At 34.5% G+C, this 18,785-nt stretch overlaps 1 protein-coding gene across 5 annotated transcripts in view; it reads right to left on the bottom strand.

Annotated features, from left to right (window-relative positions):
* Positions 1 to 1,214: 1,214 nt before the first annotated feature.
* LOC117205151 (RNA-binding protein 24-like) overlaps positions 1,215 to 18,785 on the bottom strand; it is a 28,595-nt gene continuing 11,024 nt past the window's right edge. For 3 of the 5 annotated variants that reach the window (XM_033443277.1, XM_033443276.1, XM_033443278.1), the window contains 2 exons: positions 5,927 to 6,297; positions 1,215 to 4,313 (listed from right to left, as the gene is read on the bottom strand). In XM_033443277.1, coding sequence (XP_033299168.1) covers positions 4,150 to 4,313; positions 5,927 to 6,297 — 535 coding nt within the window. In that variant the 3' untranslated portion in view covers positions 1,215 to 4,149. Of the gene's footprint in view, positions 4,314 to 5,858; positions 6,298 to 18,785 lie in introns of all 5 variants that reach the window. The other 2 variants (XM_033443279.1, XM_033443280.1) reach the window with 2 other exon arrangements.

The following is an 18,785-nucleotide window of genomic DNA, read 5'->3' as shown; positions in this document are numbered from 1 at the left end:
ATAAATTCATTAAAAATTATTTCTTGTTAACATTGCCGGCCACTTAATGACGCCGATTACACTAGTACTGAATAGATACTAGAGTAGAGTGGATATTACTCTAACCCAACCCACAACTCAAATAAACAATAATAAATGTAATAATAATTTAAATGATCCATACATATTTCGACGTCTGGCGCTTGTTTTTGCATCAATCGATTTCGATGAAATTTTCAGTATGTATAGAATTGATATGGATCTACTAAACGTACTTTTTCATTGCAAGCACATATAAAAAGGTTGTACAAATTGATCTTTACTACTTTCATCGCCATTCCTACAATATAAATTTTTTTCTTAAAGTTCTTTTTTCGTATCATCCAGTGAACTAATCCTTTCAACTTCTCACAAAAGCTCAAGTTTGACTGTATCTATTTTGTAAAATTTTGAAGAGATCGGTTGATTAATCATTGATATATCATGGAAGCCAATTCGCTAAACACAATTTGAAGTTTCGCATCCAGCAACCTCTAAAGCAATAACTTTACCATTTTATCGAATCCAGGAGTAAAAATGTAGGAAACCATTTACGAGGTATAACAGTTTGAGAAGAACGCAGTAAAGGAATGGTCAATTTTTTTTCTCCACTAAATGGGAATATCCTCTGAAGGAATATTAGCTTAAAAATAGATGTACGAAATTCAGAAAAATAAATCGATTGTACAAATATGTACATCACTTTTAAATACACCACCAACACTACTAATCTAACTAAAGGAGCTCTGCTTTTTCTTCCTTGAAGACATTTTGTAAGGCAGGACATCAAAGAGTGACGAATTTATAAAGATTCACGAAGGAAGCCAAATCGTTGAGTTATTTTGCCAAAAGGCGCAACTGGTTATTTTTGTTCGGTCGTTGCGGGTCTGACTTAGACGTCGAGGGCGGTTTCCCCTTTGCTCGTTTTTGCGGCCCGCCGCGACGCTTGGCGTCCAATTCCACAAGGCCATTAAGATTATCTTTAGCCACGAAAAACGACAAGATCGGGTTCCATCGAGGCGACGAAGTCACTTGCCTTGGTTACAGGAGAAAAAGGAAATTTGTCGTAAAACTGGTGAACGATAGCATCGAATAAACCCGTAATTCGTTTCGTATCATTAAGACAAACGATTCATAAAGGACTTTCTGATGGAATAAGTTTGGACAATGAGGATACCATTAAATAATATATAATCTTCTGAAAATTAAGATTTTATTTCTTTTTTTTCTGATTTTTCGGTAATCAATGTTTGTGTTTCATCTCTTGCAAAGAGTTCAGATGACATGCGAAAGCAACAGACAACAATAGTCGCGATCTATCATTAGACCAAGACGCATTCGCTTTTTATTTCTCTCCGAGACGATATACATATTTACTTCTGTTTCGTTTCGTTAACTTACTAATAGGGTGTATAATATTAATATTATTAATGATAACAGGCGATATATTACAACCGTTAATCCTAAGAGTATAGGATATTCGAAAGTGTGATGGTAGCCGTGACGAAAATACGCATTCCTCACGACTTAGTCCTACAGTTTTTCTTCATCACGTCGCAACAGATTTTTTCCGTTCGCAGTAAATTTGAACGATCACGTATCGCGTTCGCTTTGTCATTAAGTACATGAACAATAGTGAGTAATCGATAATGACAATAATATTATCAATAATTAATAGTAATAATAATTATCAATTTATAATAATAATAATAATAATAAAATAATAATAAAATAATAATAATATCATGTATCAATAGTATTAATTTATTTTCCTATTATCTTAATCGAACGATTAATGTAATAATTAATTCCTAACACTAAGCCTCCCTAACAGCATTTTTTGCTAACTTTTTACAGGACTTTTGGTTACCATCTCCATTTCTTCGTTCATATTACCTCTACTTAAAATTCTAACAAATCTAATTAACTTCATCTCGAAGGGTTTAGGACTAGACAGCCTCATTGTTCATAGCCTGATCCTCTGTCTCCCTTCTTGTGTGCTAGTTACTTCTTTTATTTTCGGTCTCCCCGTTTGGTCTCCTTTTATTTTTTATTTCACCCCTGTACACGCGTTAGCGAATAGTTTCTCGCTAACGAAACACTGACTAGTTTTTAACCGTTAAAATTATTCGGTCGTGCTAATTAAGGCACCTGATTACTTTAAAATGGGACGAACGAATTCCTTGTGTTTTGCAATTTTTTCTTAAGCAACAAACAATTAGTAGTAGCGCACATTAACGTTGAAGAATTAATAATTAGGTAAATTGATCCGTATTTAGAATAAATTGTAACAATATATAACAACTGTAATTCGTTAATAAATATATTGTCGCAAGTATACAAATGAAGTCGCGCTAAAAATTAAATGATACGCCTATTATTCGTATTTAAAAATTCTAACAACATTTATTCGCGTACAAAACAATAGTTTTTGTTGATCAACGGAATTTTGGTGCTTTTACGTCTTCGTTTTTAAGTATTCGTCTTCGCTTAATTTCATGATTATCAACATTCGATAACCAGCAATGTCGATTCGTTCGTCCGTTGGTCCTCACTGTTCATTTAAATAACATCTATAAATTATGCAAAGAAGGCATTATCTTAAGACACTTGGTGATTTCGCTGACACGCGATTCTAAGGCAACATCGGTTTAATTGTAACGCAATCGTCATTACTTACAATCCCTTGATATGCTTTACTCAAATGAATCTTTTGAATCTATTGACAGAATTTTCATTTCAGAATAGTTGTTCAATAAAAATTCTTTTTAGCGAATTTCAAATAGAATACTTTCGAATAAAAAATTAATTCCACGAAACTAAAAGTTTTTACTAAATTAGAGTTTAACAAACATTTGATGTCGAATTTATAAAATTGAACATTTTAAGTTAATCTTCGTTTACTACAATAATTAAAAACAACGTATCGTTTGTACATAAGCGGGAGTTGCTAAAAATATAATAACATCGACGTAATTTAAAATCAAACTTAACTTATTGAGAAATACTTCCCTACGTACTTTAAAATAAAGGAACGAGAGTGTATTGAAAAACTATTGCTCTTTTTGTATCTAAATAGATAAAGAGTTACTTTAAAGTTTCGTGGAAAATTTATTTCTAAATTTTTCATATGTCTGCCATAAAAAGAGCGATGTTCCTCTTTCATAAAGTGGAAAACATATTTCATTAAGTTCAATATAAATAAACTGAATTATTCATTTAAATGTAAAAAGTTTATAGTTTTTGACCAATATTCAGAAATGATATCTGTATCACTCTCAGTCCTAAAGGATCGTAAGATAAACAATTGCAATGAAATAGCGATTCGTGAAGAACACCAAAAGTTATTCGTCGATACTGGAAGTAACCGTTTCATCCCCCAAAACTTATCATCATTTAATTAACGCTTACTATCTCGTAAAAATACATGTCTCGAACAATATCAATTCTGAATACGGATCAGTCTTTCAGTTCTACCTAATAGCGAGTAATTGTCGTCGTTCGAATCGTATCTCAGTTACTTGTAACTGTCAACATCGCAGATCTCGATCTCGGATTTTTCCTTAACGTACGAGCGGTACGTAAGCGTACAAAGATCCGGCGTTTCTAAAATGTTCGCGCGTCTACTGAAAGCTTCTATTACCCATCGTGCTCCATTAGTTATAAATAATCATAATGCTAACAACATTACATATCATCTTGTATCTCGAAGTACATTGGCCGAGAATGCCAAAGTTTGGCCCTATAAAGGAGAACGTGGAAAGGAAGATTAAGGTGGGGAAGATTAAATGTTAAGTTAATAAGAAACTGCCAACCGCCGATCCTGAATGACACAGATCACATCCACGGAGCTTCCTCGTTTTCTGCCTCTCATCGGGCGTCGTTCCCAAAATTAACTCGTGAGAACGTGGAGTTAGATTCCGAGTAGTTGAAACAATGGCTCCTTCGTGCGCGGTACACCCGCACCAAATAATGCCTGATCCTCGAATAAGGAAGGAACTGAGTCGTCGTAGAGGCAGATGAAGACTACACGTTTATACGGCGGCGAGGATCAAGTTTTGTGTTGCGAGTTTAATGCCTGTGGGACAATTGACGACGGTACGAATTTCCTTGCAGCAATTTGTCCAACTTCTATTGCAATCTTGCTTCCTGAGGCGTCGTTTGATACGGGAGTCCTGGGAAGGCCGCGCCTGCCGCTGTTGCAGCTGCAGCCGCTGCTGCTGGTAATCCTGCTGCTGCACCTGGTAACGTTGCATACGTATACGGTGTCACGTAACTTGCTGCTGCTGCGTTCGCTGCAAAAACAAAGAAACCGCTTTCTAAGCTCCTGGATGTTTCTCCGATCTTAGCGCAGGTAATCCTTTGAGAAAACAATACCGATTACGACTAATATGAATGTAAACCGTATATTTTCAAATATTGCACAAAAGCATTTCTATTTACAATATCGCTACAATTCGCTAGAAGGAAATCAACCAGTTGACACAGATTGACAATTTAATTTTTCTTCGAGAAATTAAATTACCGAATTTTAATGTCTTTTAATGAATTTTAATATAACAGGATTACCCACGCTTCTTCCTAAAAAAATATTATTATTGTAAATATATCTTTAATTTTTACTCATTTTTTATTAAGTCTTACATTTATCGAAATTCATTTTCGATTCTTTGCCAGGACAATATCATTGCATGATAAAAGCTTACTGTCATCCATCGTGACATTTTTCCCACCACCACCGTAGACAGCACATCAGAGCATTAACAAAATTTGCATGTCGATCGTGTTGAATGCAAAGCCAGCATAAGCATGCAATGTTGCATTTCCACTTTTTACCATGTCTGTTATACCAACAGCAGAACATTCCAGCGCAAATTAAAGAAACCTCTGTACAAGCACTTTTTGTGTGATCATATTTCTGAGAACGTACGAATAACATAAAAGTAATAACAAATAATCTTGAAAGTAATAAAATGATCATTTAGCACATATTTCGGAAAACAGACTGTAGAAAGTTCTCCTGGTAAATGCAAACTGCATTGCTTTAATTTTGAGAAAGCTTTCCAATAACCGATGTAAATCGAAAGAGCTACAAAACATACAAATGTGAAGAAGCGATAAGTGAAACGAATAAAAAATATTCTCAGCAAGATTCCCACTAAAGATATCAAAGATATCATTCCCTAATTCTAAAAACGTACGAGATCAATTTTTTATCTCATTGTGTCAATTTCTTTTAAGAATCATGTTAAGGTTCGTTCTCAGTAAGAAAGACGCAATAAACGAGATATTTGAGAAGCCTTAAAACACGAATTTCATCATAGTCAAAAAAATCTGCCAAAAATGTCGACACGTGCAGCTTTTTAAGTATTGTTAATCTTTACTAAAACTACCTTGTTACGCAAACTTTATCAAGTGTAATCTAGCTTCCACATGCAATCTTCTATGAACAACATAAAAGATATTAAGATACATTATACGCACATGCGTTCAAAATTTATAGAGAAATATTTTATCCTTAAACACTACGACTTTATGAATTTGCAAAACTTTTAGATATACAGTAGAAATAAACAAATTTTAAACATTAACAAATTCGAACGATTTTTTTTTAACTTTTCGAGAATAGATGTGAGATTAACTTTGTAAAAAGAGAAAAAAAACTAATTGAAACCCGGTAAAAACTTGTGCACATTTGAAGAATAAGTTTGATAGTTAATTTGGAAAATTTGTGGGAATCTTGCAGAGATTCCTCATGGAAGTAGAGCTACTTCACTACGACAAAAACAGAAGAACGATATGATCCAATTCCTCTTTTATTCTCTCTCACTCTCGCATACATTTCCGTTCGCTCTATCGCTTGCGTTTCTTCTCTTTCGGTGCGCTTGGTTTTCTAATAATTTTCTACCGTTGCTACGTAGCACGGACGGCAGAAAGGGCGGCAGGAGAGCTTTCTCCAATCGTTGGCGTGCCAGCACCGCAGGGCTGCTACCGTTGTGCTGCTGGTGGTGGTGTATCAGCCCGTTGCTGTCCTTGCTCTGGACACTTTTCAAACACATACCAGCCGCGGCGGCGCTGGTATAAGGATACGCCTCGGCGAAATTGTACGATGTTCCCGGATACGTGGCGGCCGCTGCCGCGACGTTTTGGTACTCGTAAAATTGTGACGCTGCTGCCATTGCCGCTGCATGGGTCAACTGTGTCGCCGGAAGCGGTACCAAACCACCTGGCGCCGCAGCCGCCAGGTAAGGCGATTGGTACACGTAACCTGGTGGCACCCTGAAACCAAAATCATCCAACGGTTAGACAGTTCTACGGTCAACGATCACGCAACGGCACTCATACATCTAATACGAAGAATACTCGCTGGTTAATCATGGTGGACTAGGAAATTAACACTATAACACTGGCAACGAGCCGTTTAAAACGTTATACGGTTGTATACTGGATAGTTATAATAAAACGATTATAAGGTAGTCAGTTGATATTATTGGCGACTAAAATCATTTCACTTTTAGTACGATAGTAAATCCTATTTACGCAACGTTTCATTTGCAATTCTTGTTCTGTTTTTTAATATTTAAAAGATTCAAGGATTTGCTGAATATTTTTTTATCGCTGTTTCATCTTCTATATAGATTTTGTATGAAGTTCAAAGAAATTAATGTATTCATGACACTTAAGTGAAAATTATTCTTTTTATGTTGTGGAGATCTGTTTTGTGTCTTTGATTTGTGTAATGGACTTTCGTGAAATACCTTGTATTATTCTCATTATTTTTTATATCGTAACAAAACTATATGCGGTCAGAGTATCGCGTTTCTTAACTTCTCTACTAGTCTTCCGTTTACTTAATTTGTACGAATTACTCCATCTGTTTGGTCCTTATATATGTTTTTCATAGATTTGAAGAAAAAGACTTCGTACTAGTATGGTATAATAATACTCATAAATATTTATGTGTATTAAATCAAAAAACGCAATCATCTTCTAGATGCAGAAGCCAATAATATCAACCTTTGGTACTGTGTGTTTGAACTTACATTGGAAAATAGTAAAGCAATTGCAATATGTTGGGTACATAGTAGCTAACGCTATAGCAATTGCTATAATTAACAAGCTGCAAGGTATTCCAAATATTTCTCATTTTAGCTTCAAACAATCATTTTTTCCTTGTGTTTAGTCCACCAGGATCATTTAGTCCTACGTAATCACACTTGCTGTTCGAAACAATCTGTGGTCCATCGAGTTTCTTGATTCTATTATCATCTCTCTTACCTTTTCTAAGGTAATCAACCGAACTTGATGGACACCGGAAGCTTTAACAGTACATTTCTCCCTGTGCAGTTAAGAACTGGAGGAAAAGAGTGAAAGGAAGACAGTTGGAAACTTGCGCGTGTAGAACTATGTGTATAGTGAATGTTCCACGCAAGCGATGTTCTGCGTGCAGCTAAGTAAAGCGCGAATACAATCTCGTACTTTACCCCTCCCTCAATTAAGATAAACGATTTATTGGAAAAGCGTTTGGTAATAGCTAACTTTCTCCAACAGATAACACGACGATCGCTAATGGACTCGGACTTGACATTATGTGACTACGCGTTCGTATTTGTATTTCATGGCTCCCGACGCCATAGCTGTGCCAGGAAATCGTCGAAAATACGATCAAGAAAGAAACGAACTTTTACGTGAATTCCACTTTGAGAGGATTAATGGTCGTAAAGTTTTTCCTGTAAAAACATGTGTCACTGTATTAATAATCAATTCTGTGTTATCTGAAACCGTACTTTGATATAACATTTGATAATCGAATCTGAGTATTATCCGCGTTTTATGCCATCATTTCAATGTTACTTTCACGTGTATACCACTGCAAACGATATATTACTCGATAAAAACGCGAATGTAAATGTGTAGTGTTCGTGTAGGAATTATTCGATGCGTGAGTAAAGGACAAGGGAGGGCAGGTGGACGGAAAGCGGCGCGTTATGAGAATGGTAACAGTGTGGTATCACTAAGGCGTGACAAAAAAAATGCGCAACAAATCCAATAAAATAAAAAAAAAAATCCTCAATGTGTCGGCAAAACAACAACAAACCAACGACAAACGTGTGTGTAGGTCATTTCACGAATATAAAGATACTTCTCGATACACGGCACACGATTACCTAACACCAACGTTAGTATACCTAAAATTCACAGGCGTAAGAAAGAAACAGAAAAGTGATACGTTCCACGGCAGTGCCTCTGTCTCTATCTCTTTTCCCTCTTTTTCTTTTTCAACGCGAAACGATCGCGTGTAAAAACTTGCCGCCCCGTCACGATTCTCCTTAGCGCGTTCTTCAATTTATCGTGACACGATCATTTTCTTTTAACCAACGACCCTTCAAACTCAATTATCTTTCTGCAAATTCTTACCGATAATTGATCGTTTAGCTGTATGAAACTAAAAACCGGTATCGAAATTAATTCGTTGCCTTCAGCTGTAATTAATAATTATATAAATATTAAAATATGAAAGATGCGAAACTTACGTTTCAAGTGAAAGTTTTTTTGCTACATCTGTAGAATAATATTTTTTTTTCATTTGTACCTATATTATAGTATTGTTAAACACGATATTTCGCGTAATTATTAATACGTTGTTTGGTAACTGTTTCATACTTTTGCGTGTAATTTTTATAACAGACATGTAACCAGCAAATCGCGTTTTGAAAGGACATACATACAAACACAGGAGACAGCCCTGAACTTTTTCGCGGATCGATAATAGCTAGTGTCCAGTCCACGAAGGAAATCAATATGTTGTCCTGTGGCTTCGAACGATAGTTTGCTTCGTCGAATTAGTGCACATCAACATAGATTAATGAACGTCGAAAACGTTCTCAGTAGCGCGTATTTCTTACCCGTCGTCTCAAAATTGAGTTACTATTCTGATTCGCTACGAAATTCTATATTTTTAATGAAGATAAAAGAATTAAAGAAACAAAATGAAACGATAAAACAATTATCTGACATCATTAATAAATAATAAATCATGAACAAATTGATATTGATAAGTAAAACGATATTAATATAACTCGGTTAAAACGAACATTTTGTTAACCAGTGACTTGAGTTGAAACGATACGTTACAAGATCGAATAACAAAAAATTAATTGTAATTTCAGTTATTGTCTGCTTCGATTAATTGCACGTTTTAAAAGATTACTTACGTGGGATATTAATAACATTATAGCAACGTTCGTATGAAAGAAAGAATGAAATATAGCAAAGAAATGGCAAAAATAAGGCAAGTAGTATGGAATTACAAAAGTATCTCTGCATACCTATAATCTTTAATCAATTTATATGAAGAAATTTTCGTAATAACGTAAAAATATTCATCCTTATATATCACGTTCGTAAATACTGGATAAACTGTAATATACATTTATAACTGGTAAAATCCTTAAGTAATAGTTATCATAAATTAGAAACATTTATAAAACGAGTCTACATAGTGTTGGCAAAACGAAGATGAAATCAGGAAAATATCATAAAACATAACTTACAGAATAAATGAAGATGATAGAGGTAAGATTGAAGCAAACGTTTTAACATTTTAATTTACGCAAATAATCGTCGATCTATTAAACGCGATGTTGGTGTAAATGCCACGCGATCGAGCTTTACAATGCTTTATTATTGTCACACTGAATACATAAAAAGACATCACCTGCTATATTTTTTTGCCGAACTGATCGTCTAAGAGATTGGTATATCGGCGATCGTCGTAAAAATATTACACTTGGCTTGTTACCAGATGGCCACCAGATGCTTTCTCGAGGTACTTGCAGCCAATTTCTCGATTCTGACAATTTCCCCCGGCGAGAACTCCACGCCAAGTTTACGGAAATTAATAGGTTATTTCGAATCAAGTTTATTTCCATGCTTGAATATTTCTGTTTAACTGCGAATGACGACAAAGTAATCTGATTTACAAACAAGAATTTTGCAAATAAGAATTTTTGCTTCAATATGAATATTTGTTACCGAAGTCTATTCCTGATGACATTATATATGTACATACACAAACATAGAAACTCCGAGAAAGTACATACTTATTATCGTCTTAACCTCTTAAGCCCCACTTTCGTAATATTACGTTTGTTGCGTACAATCTTAAAATTCTACTTCCGTAATATCGCATTCGATAAAAATCGTAATATTACGTAAAGCGTTTCTTTTCCACACATTTTTCTAAAACTCAGTGAGCCCTTAAGGGGATTTGAAAATCCGTTACATCGTGTAAAATAACAAGGCGAATCTATTTGTTAATATGTAATACGATTAAAAATTGATATTACAGTAAGTAATATTATATACTAATATTTTTAAATATATTAAAGAATTTTCTCATTTCCCTATTTATTTATTCATTCTATTTTAGACTTGATCCCTGTGCTTTACTACTTCAACAAATTTAAAAATTACTCAAAATAGTACATTCAGTCATTTCTTACACGAATTTTTTATACTACATCGTTGTTGAATTTTTCATTTTTACGTCAATCTCAACCATATTTATTAAAAACTTACGTAACTGAAATGCAATATTGAATATCTGCATTGCACGATTCTCAGTCCAGACCTTGGACAACTTAATAAATTCACGAAATCGCCTCATCAACTTTTGTATGATCTTTTTTTTTCCTCCATTTTCTATTGGATTTATCTTGCTGACGCATCTTCACCGCGGTCTGTGCATTATGGATGGCTCGCGTGTCCTCAACCCCGCATTTTCTACTCTGCGTGTTTTTATTTTACCCCCTCTATCTTCATTTCTCTATATATTGTTCTACCCAACGTGTACATATATCTTCCTAGTTGTCAATACCTTCTAATTCTAATATCACTTTAGACAACTGACAATCGCGCACAACACATTCTAGTTAACCGAGTTGGCATTGGAAACCAGTGAACCTTTTTCGATCATTCTAACGTAAATTTTAATTACGAAACTGAATTTTTGGTATGAACATATTTGGTATTTGCGTAGCAGAGATTCAAGATCGTACTCAGATTTTGCATCACAATTCACATATCTAAATCGAATCGATTTATCTATGCTTGTTGTTAATTATCATCTACATGGGAAAAGTGTACACAAATTAAACAAAGTTTTTTGTTGCAAATTTTCGAAATTTTCTTTATGAATATTCTTTATTAATTCAATTATCCATGTAATGAAAATTATTCTTCAGAAAGTTATTTGCTATTAACGATCAACGATATCGAAAGGACTTAAAGGACTTAAAGTGGAATCTGATTCAATTTTTGGAAACTAAAAGAAGTGTATGAAACCGTTTTCAGAAGGATTAAATATTCATATGTATCGTATATAACAATATCAGTATGAGATACAATTAGATATATGATCTATTACCGATGAAAAAAAATTATTACAAATTTGAACGATATACAGGGTGGCTGGTAACTGGTGGTACAAGCGGAAAGGGGATGATTCTACGCGAAAAAGGAAGTCGAAAATATAGAATAAAATTTTTTTTTAACTTTTTTTGTTTAATTTTTCCATCGAGGCAACGATCTACAGTGAGATCCATTATAACGAGACGTGACAAAGTGCACGCGTACCGAGCGAAAATTCAAAGTCGATTTTCTCGAAAACAAAGCCTCAAACGAAAAATTTTCGTTCTATATTTGCGACTTCTTTTTTCACGTAGAATCACCCCCTTTCCGCTTGTACCACCAGTTACCAACCACCCTGTATATCGCATTTTCATCTAATTAAAAGGTAATCGTAGATTTTAAACATTCAGACGATGTAATAGCACGGTACTCAATGAATAGTGTGACTAATTGTCAACAATGAGTTCGACCTAACTATAACAGAATAATTTCCGAGCAATAACATTGATCGCCCGGCGCATTCGTCCTTGGGATCTTCGTGCAAAAACGAGGCGGTTGTTTTAATGGTCAGCATAATTTTCGCGATGAGAAATTGTCGGCGACACATCACGAGGAGACTCGCATAGAAGTTTTCATACGATCGATGTAACCCGTGGATATGCTTGTGAACGAAAAAAACATGCCATATACCACACAATTTCTCCTGGGATTAAGTGTGACCATCACGTACTGACAATTACAAAAAGAGAATGTCATTTTCGTTCCACTTCGAACTGATAAAAATAGATACCAATACCGATAAACTTATGAGATATTAAGGTATTATTAATTCAGTTGTCAATGGATCTAAACGTAGCACGTACTTTAAATTGTTCGTTAAATTGTTCAATATTTCATATTCGCTCTCGAAATCGATTCCAACGAATCGTATCTGATGTTAAAGGATACAATTTCGTAATACGTGGGCCAAGATTAGGTGATTTAAGATAGGTATCTGCTGGACGAGTAATTCATAATTAATAAAATTATGCAATGAAATCATTCGGAACTATTTGAGGAAGCGATTTTAACGATTGGAATAACGTTACACAGAACACTTATGGATACAGAGGAACAATATTATTGGAGAATACACATTTTCCTAAATTCAATTTAATTTTGTATCTCATATTCTTGTACCATCTTTCCCTTAATTACTCCGTGTATGAAGATTATCAGTCGCAAATAAAGAACAATGAATAATTGTAAAAACGAGCTAATTTCGAAATAAAAAGTAAAAATTTATCACAATTTAGGAAGAAAATCGAGATCCGTCCTCGCGAAGTTTAAACTAGACTGATCGTATCATCCAGGAATTTCCGTTCATACTGTGCAATTGGTCACAAAAGCACAAGCAGAAATATTAGAAGATAATAAGGAAAGAGAAAGTTAGAAAGAGCAGTTAAGAGTATAAAATATATGAATGGACGGATAGGTAGATAGATAAATAAGAAAAAGAAAGAGAGAGAGAGAGTGAGAGAGAGAGAAACAGAGTGAGAGTGAGAGAGAGAAACAAAAAAGGCGTTTCATAGTCACGGAAAGGTTTGCATTGTCCTTTCGTGACATACCTAAGTGACCACCCTCGATTTCCGACGCAAAGTGGTCGTACACCGCGATTAAGATCTCCTGACTACGCGAAGTAACGCGAGGGCGGGCGCGTGGACAAAGATACTTAATAGTCCCTTCTAATTCATGCGCGCACGCTTCCAAGGACTTGTATATTCAAGTACACGAAACGTTCGTTATATGTACGAGGGTTGTAAGAATTCGCTAGAAACTTATGAAACGTCTAATTTAGCCATGCCTAGCCTTAAACGAAATGGGGAATAATCAAAAGTATCGTAATTGCAAATTCCTTTAATTTAAATGTATGACTTGTGAGCGCAAGGATACGGTTTCTAGAACAACTTCAGATGAACGTAGAATACTATTGGACATGGCAAAACCGTATCTGTTTTGTGATGAAATTTCAAGTTTTGAAGTTGATCTACCTCTGACTCTGAAGTAGTTTCTTACGAAACTTAATTTAAAAGAAGCTACTTTGACATCCGCGAATCTCCATTTAACTGCAGCAAAAATTACTTTATTGAATTGAAGTATAACTTGTCTTCCCATTATATTTCCTCCAGATTTAATCTCCTCGGCTTCCTCCACAGGCTCTACCTATGTATTCACGAAACTGAAAGAACTCCTTAGTGATTGACGATTGTATGTGGAAAAAATTTCAAGAAATAAATTTCCTTGGTGCAGGACATGAAAACACTGGAGCATCAGTACATAAAGTACATCGAAGTTGAAAAGTGTCACATTAGAAAATAAACAATTTGTATGTTTCCATTATTCGATGACAAAATTTTCAAATTGGCCTTATCTTACATTGTCTTTTTAAATGAAACCCTTGAAGAGTTGGAAAGGCTATATTTGTATACATAATATATCGTAAGACAATGGTTCATAATTTCAATGTTATATCCAAATACTGAAAATCTAATACTATCTATGTATACCATGCAATCGATGACATTGAAATTACGCTATTTACATACGAATAAGCCTCTCTAATTCCAATGAAACATCCTCAATGAAATAACAATACTATAAGCAACAAAATTATTAAGTCTCTAATTTAGATAATCTGGCTAATTATATCATTGAATACATTAATTACATTTCACTCCTATATATTTACCTATTTATTTGATACAGTTGATAATAGACGATGCGCGAAATTTTGATAAAACTATGTATTCCTTGTCTCAAGTTAATTTTTGCTAATTCGCAATACAATTAATGAAAGAATATTTGACACGATTTCTATATGATCTTATGATTTCAGGTACATTTTTAGGGAGTTCGAAAATTGTCCCATATAACATCATCAAGTTCACACATACACGTGAAACTGTGACGGCACGTGTGCCAGGTGGTCGCACCGTAATTTTCCCTTTAGTTTGTTTCCGGATTGCGTGTTGATGAGTACCGTACTTTCCAGAGTGTATAGGTATATCCGAACACCTGTGCGTTACAGAATACCTGTTTAATCGTCAGCTCTGCGATGTATGCGTATCAGTTTGTATGTGTACGCGTGTGTATACTTGTAGAGTCAATGCGCAGTGCACAAATTGTATGAGCGCCGGCGCCGTGGATAATCCAATAGGATGATCTGCCAATCCTTGGGAAGCAGAACAGACCAATGGTGAGTTCGAGGGTGGTTCTTCCACAACTTAATTGTTTTTTTGATAGCACGTTCTTCTACTACTATTCAAACTACCAGTCCGATTAGAATAACTTGGACGTGGAAATGTGGCAACCCAAGGTCGAAGAAAGTAGAGCATCGACGAAAAGTAAATAAATGAAGGTGAACGCGAACTTCGAAAAATGTTATTAAAGTAGATTCGTACGAAGATTTCTGGAACACAGCTCACGGAAATAGAGATCTGAGAATTAACCAAGATATACAAACATTTCGATGCAAAGTACAGTAATTTATTGAAATAGCTTTTTTCCAGTACCTACATGTTAAATGACTAACTGTTAAGGGAATTACGTAAAAGAAAAGGCGGCAACCTAGCAGCGAAAATATAAATTTATCTTTCAGTACATGTATCATTATGTGTTGAAAAACTGATTATTCATGGTCGTCCTTGAGATATTAAGGTAATAAACTGCGCTTCGAACGTGCAAAAAATTATGATCTCGTAAAACGTAACTTGAAACACGACATTCAGGAGGACTCATTTTACGGTTATTTGGAATACTTGATTTTACCACTGCAAAATTAAGCGCCAGAAACTAGAATGTTTATCTGCAGTAGGAGTGTATAAGACTCGCCGAATGAGTGACAGCGACAGGTGGATAGAAGCATCGACAATGAAAATAGAAACAGACATTCCATACGGAGCGCCGACTATGAACCTCTTTTCTAAAAGCAATACTTCAACTACGACAAATTCATGGCTAACTCTGATGAATATATTAACATCACTCATCTAGCTTTGCAATGGATGGATTCCAACAAAATATGATTATTGCGTACGTTTCAGTTTCGTATTCGGTACTAATTTTTGTCGAAATATCTAACAGATAAAAGCACGTTATATGAAGAATTTAATTAATTCGAAGCAAAAGCTCTATATTTATCATTAACAATTATACTTATGTATATGAAGTAGTTCATCTTAAATTAGTTTTGCAATTGCGACCTACAGTATATTTTATATCAATAATATAACGTGTATTATACTAGAATACACGTAATATTAGCAGTACTACCTCAATTATTTATAAATTAGTATCAGATAGAATAAGATATTAAATGTTAAAATCGAGGAAAAATAATCCTCACGTATCCGATGTAAATTAAAGGATAATTTATGAGTCTATTTTATTGAAACGCTTCTAATCAATCAAAAATTAAAAAGTCATAAAGACTCGCGATTATAACAATTGTCTCATCTAATAATACGAACACTAAAACGGATCGTGAAAGAGGAATTTACTGATATAAAGGAGAACAACCAACCCCAATAGAAATAGAAATTTTCATTATGGCACGGCTCTTTGTAATTCCGTTCACAGAGAAAGAACAGTTTTAATTCGTGTTAAAAATTCTCCCGTAGAAACCCTCGACGGAATGGCTCAAACATAGAAGCTGACACGGGGGACAGGTGGATCTAAATAAAGATTGGACCAACGCCAGAATCTCCAAGATGGCTGAAGCGAGATGCGAGGCGTGTCATCGTCGTGGTCGTCGTCATCGTCGTTGTCGTAGTCGTCGACGGCGCGACGGACCGTTGTGAAAGCTTACGACACTACGAATTTACTAGCACCGAGAAAATCCTCTCTGACGTACAACACATCTTCTGGTCGGTGTTGGATTTCACTTTTCCACCTACGTTCCGCTAATTTGAGGACATGTGCTTCGCAACACGGATCTACGATTATGCGTTCGATGTAAATGATATTCTTGCCAATCTTCTTTCATATTAATAATCGAGATATATATTGAATTTGCGTATTTAATATTTGATGATATTTTATATTGGCAAAATTCTCTCATTCTAATTCTTTTACTATAAATAGAAAGATATTTTTGTTTTGCAGTTTTGGAGCAAATGACGACGGGCAATAATTTTAATATTATTCAGAAATTATAAAATAAAAACATGAAAGTTATTTTTACTAAGCCACTACGACTTTATCTACGACGTTTTAACAAATTATCATATATGTATAAGTTAGTTAGGTGATTTAAAGTACCAATTTCTCCCCAATCAGTTTAAAAAAAGATAGTTTGCATCGTTGTCCTATCATAAATAAAAATTGAATGTAAAATTATTGTAATTTTTGTACCCATTATCTACCGAACATTTTACACGTAAATTTCTTTTGGACTTACTAGATCACATAAAATGTAATTATTTTCACGTTCAATTTCACTGTGAAACGTAATGTAACACAAGTCAGGGCGCCTCCCGTTGTCTTTCGATTCGAATAAGAACATTCGTTTGATAGCTCGTTTCAAAGAAAGAAATATTTACTGGCATTTTGCATTTCAGCTTTGCTAATTGCCAGTACATAATTTTGATATTGCATTGTCATGGCATAAAATATTTATGTCCCTGTAAAAACAAGTTACAAGGAATACTTCGATTTCCAGGCTTGTTTTCTTCAATTTTCTAATGACAGACGGTACACCGTGTTATATTAAAGTCCAAAAACCACCACGTACAACACCAAAAAATACAACACCAATAGCGACACCAAGTGTAGTGTAAGCCTTAACCACACACACAAGGTTATTAATATTATAATGGTTAGCGGAGCCTGTACACTTGACGAATCTCCGTTTCATTTGAACAAAATTCGTTCATACATCAAATGGTAATGCGTTAGTAAATATTTTCCTTTTTCCCTTAGAATTAAGATATTTAAAAACGCCGGTATTTACTCGAAATTTATAATACGGGAGATAACGATATTGAGAAACGTTACGACAATTTTTGTTAGTAAAACAGGAACGAATGTATTTCTGGTTCTTTTTTCTCTTCGTAGCGATTCTACCTTTCGATACCGTTCGATATCTCCACGAATTTCTATGCTGCGCCCAAGAATCTGACTGGGCCAAACGGGGTAAACCGCGATAAAATCGATTGCCACGATGAAAAATTAATGAACGTTGTCGTGTTTCGCGGCGGTGCGGGTCGATTTCCGGTGAAAAATACGGGAGATCCACCGCTTCGAAGAATCGACCGTATCGTTCATAATTCAACGAAATTCTGCTGCACACGGTTAATCTCCTCCTGCTATTTTCTTCTCCTTTTTTCAATAATCAAATAAATAATTCACAAAGCAAGCGTTTTACGTGACGGTTTTCCGCAAAAGATCATTCAACAAATTGAAATTCATAAAAATAGTCGAAACTTCGCGAATGATATTCTATACTAGTTTCAATCCGAAAAGATAAATACTTACAATCGTAAACGATATTATACTATATTCAGAAAAACGAGTTATCACGATTATAGTAAAGTTCCAATCTTTTAAAATTGAAGAAGACCCGTCACCAAAAACAGACCAAAATGATATAAAAAAAAAAAAATGAACAAATACGTGAAAACAATGCACGCGACAAAAAATTTGAAATTTAGGAAAAAAGAACAAGATACTCCATATGAAACACACTTAATATAAAAAAAAGCCGAAGTGGTAAAAAACCTATACGAAACATAACAAAACTTTAAGTAAACTAATTAAGTGAAATAAAATGTTTTGATATTTGATAATAAATGTCGCCATCGGTGTTCGACTTTGCAACATTTAATAGCAAATTATACGTCTGTTTGTGTTACAGAATTTGGATTTTAATGGAAAACATACTACGTTGCCTCACTGTTATCTTGTTCACTAAATTAACATATATTATTGCGAATTAATTAGACAAATTCCTATTAAGATCATAATTATACATAACATTATAATTATTGTAATTAATATTAATATTAATATTATTACGATTATTATGATTATGTTGATTAAGAAAAAGAGTGTAAAAGAGTAAAGACCAAAAAAGTCAAAACCAATAAACAAACAAATCTCTCAGCAACCGCAATCATTATCATATCACTTCACGTCAACCTCATCAAGAAAGAAGAAACAAAAAACACAACCAAAAAAATACAGTAGTAGAAGAAGAAGAGGCCGATCCTCGGAAGTCTTTGATTTTGTAGAAATAAATTCGTGGGTACTCATGGCTTCTGATACGTGTGCGTGTGCCGCGTTCTTTCTCTCTCCCTCCCTTTCTTTTTCATCGATTG

The sequence above is a fragment of the Bombus bifarius genome, unplaced genomic scaffold, assembly GCF_011952205.1.
Source record: "Bombus bifarius isolate JDL3187 unplaced genomic scaffold, Bbif_JDL3187 scf7180000007987, whole genome shotgun sequence".
NCBI lineage: Eukaryota > Metazoa > Arthropoda > Insecta > Hymenoptera > Apidae > Bombus > Bombus bifarius.
This window is presented reverse-complemented; position numbering and strand designations above follow the sequence as displayed.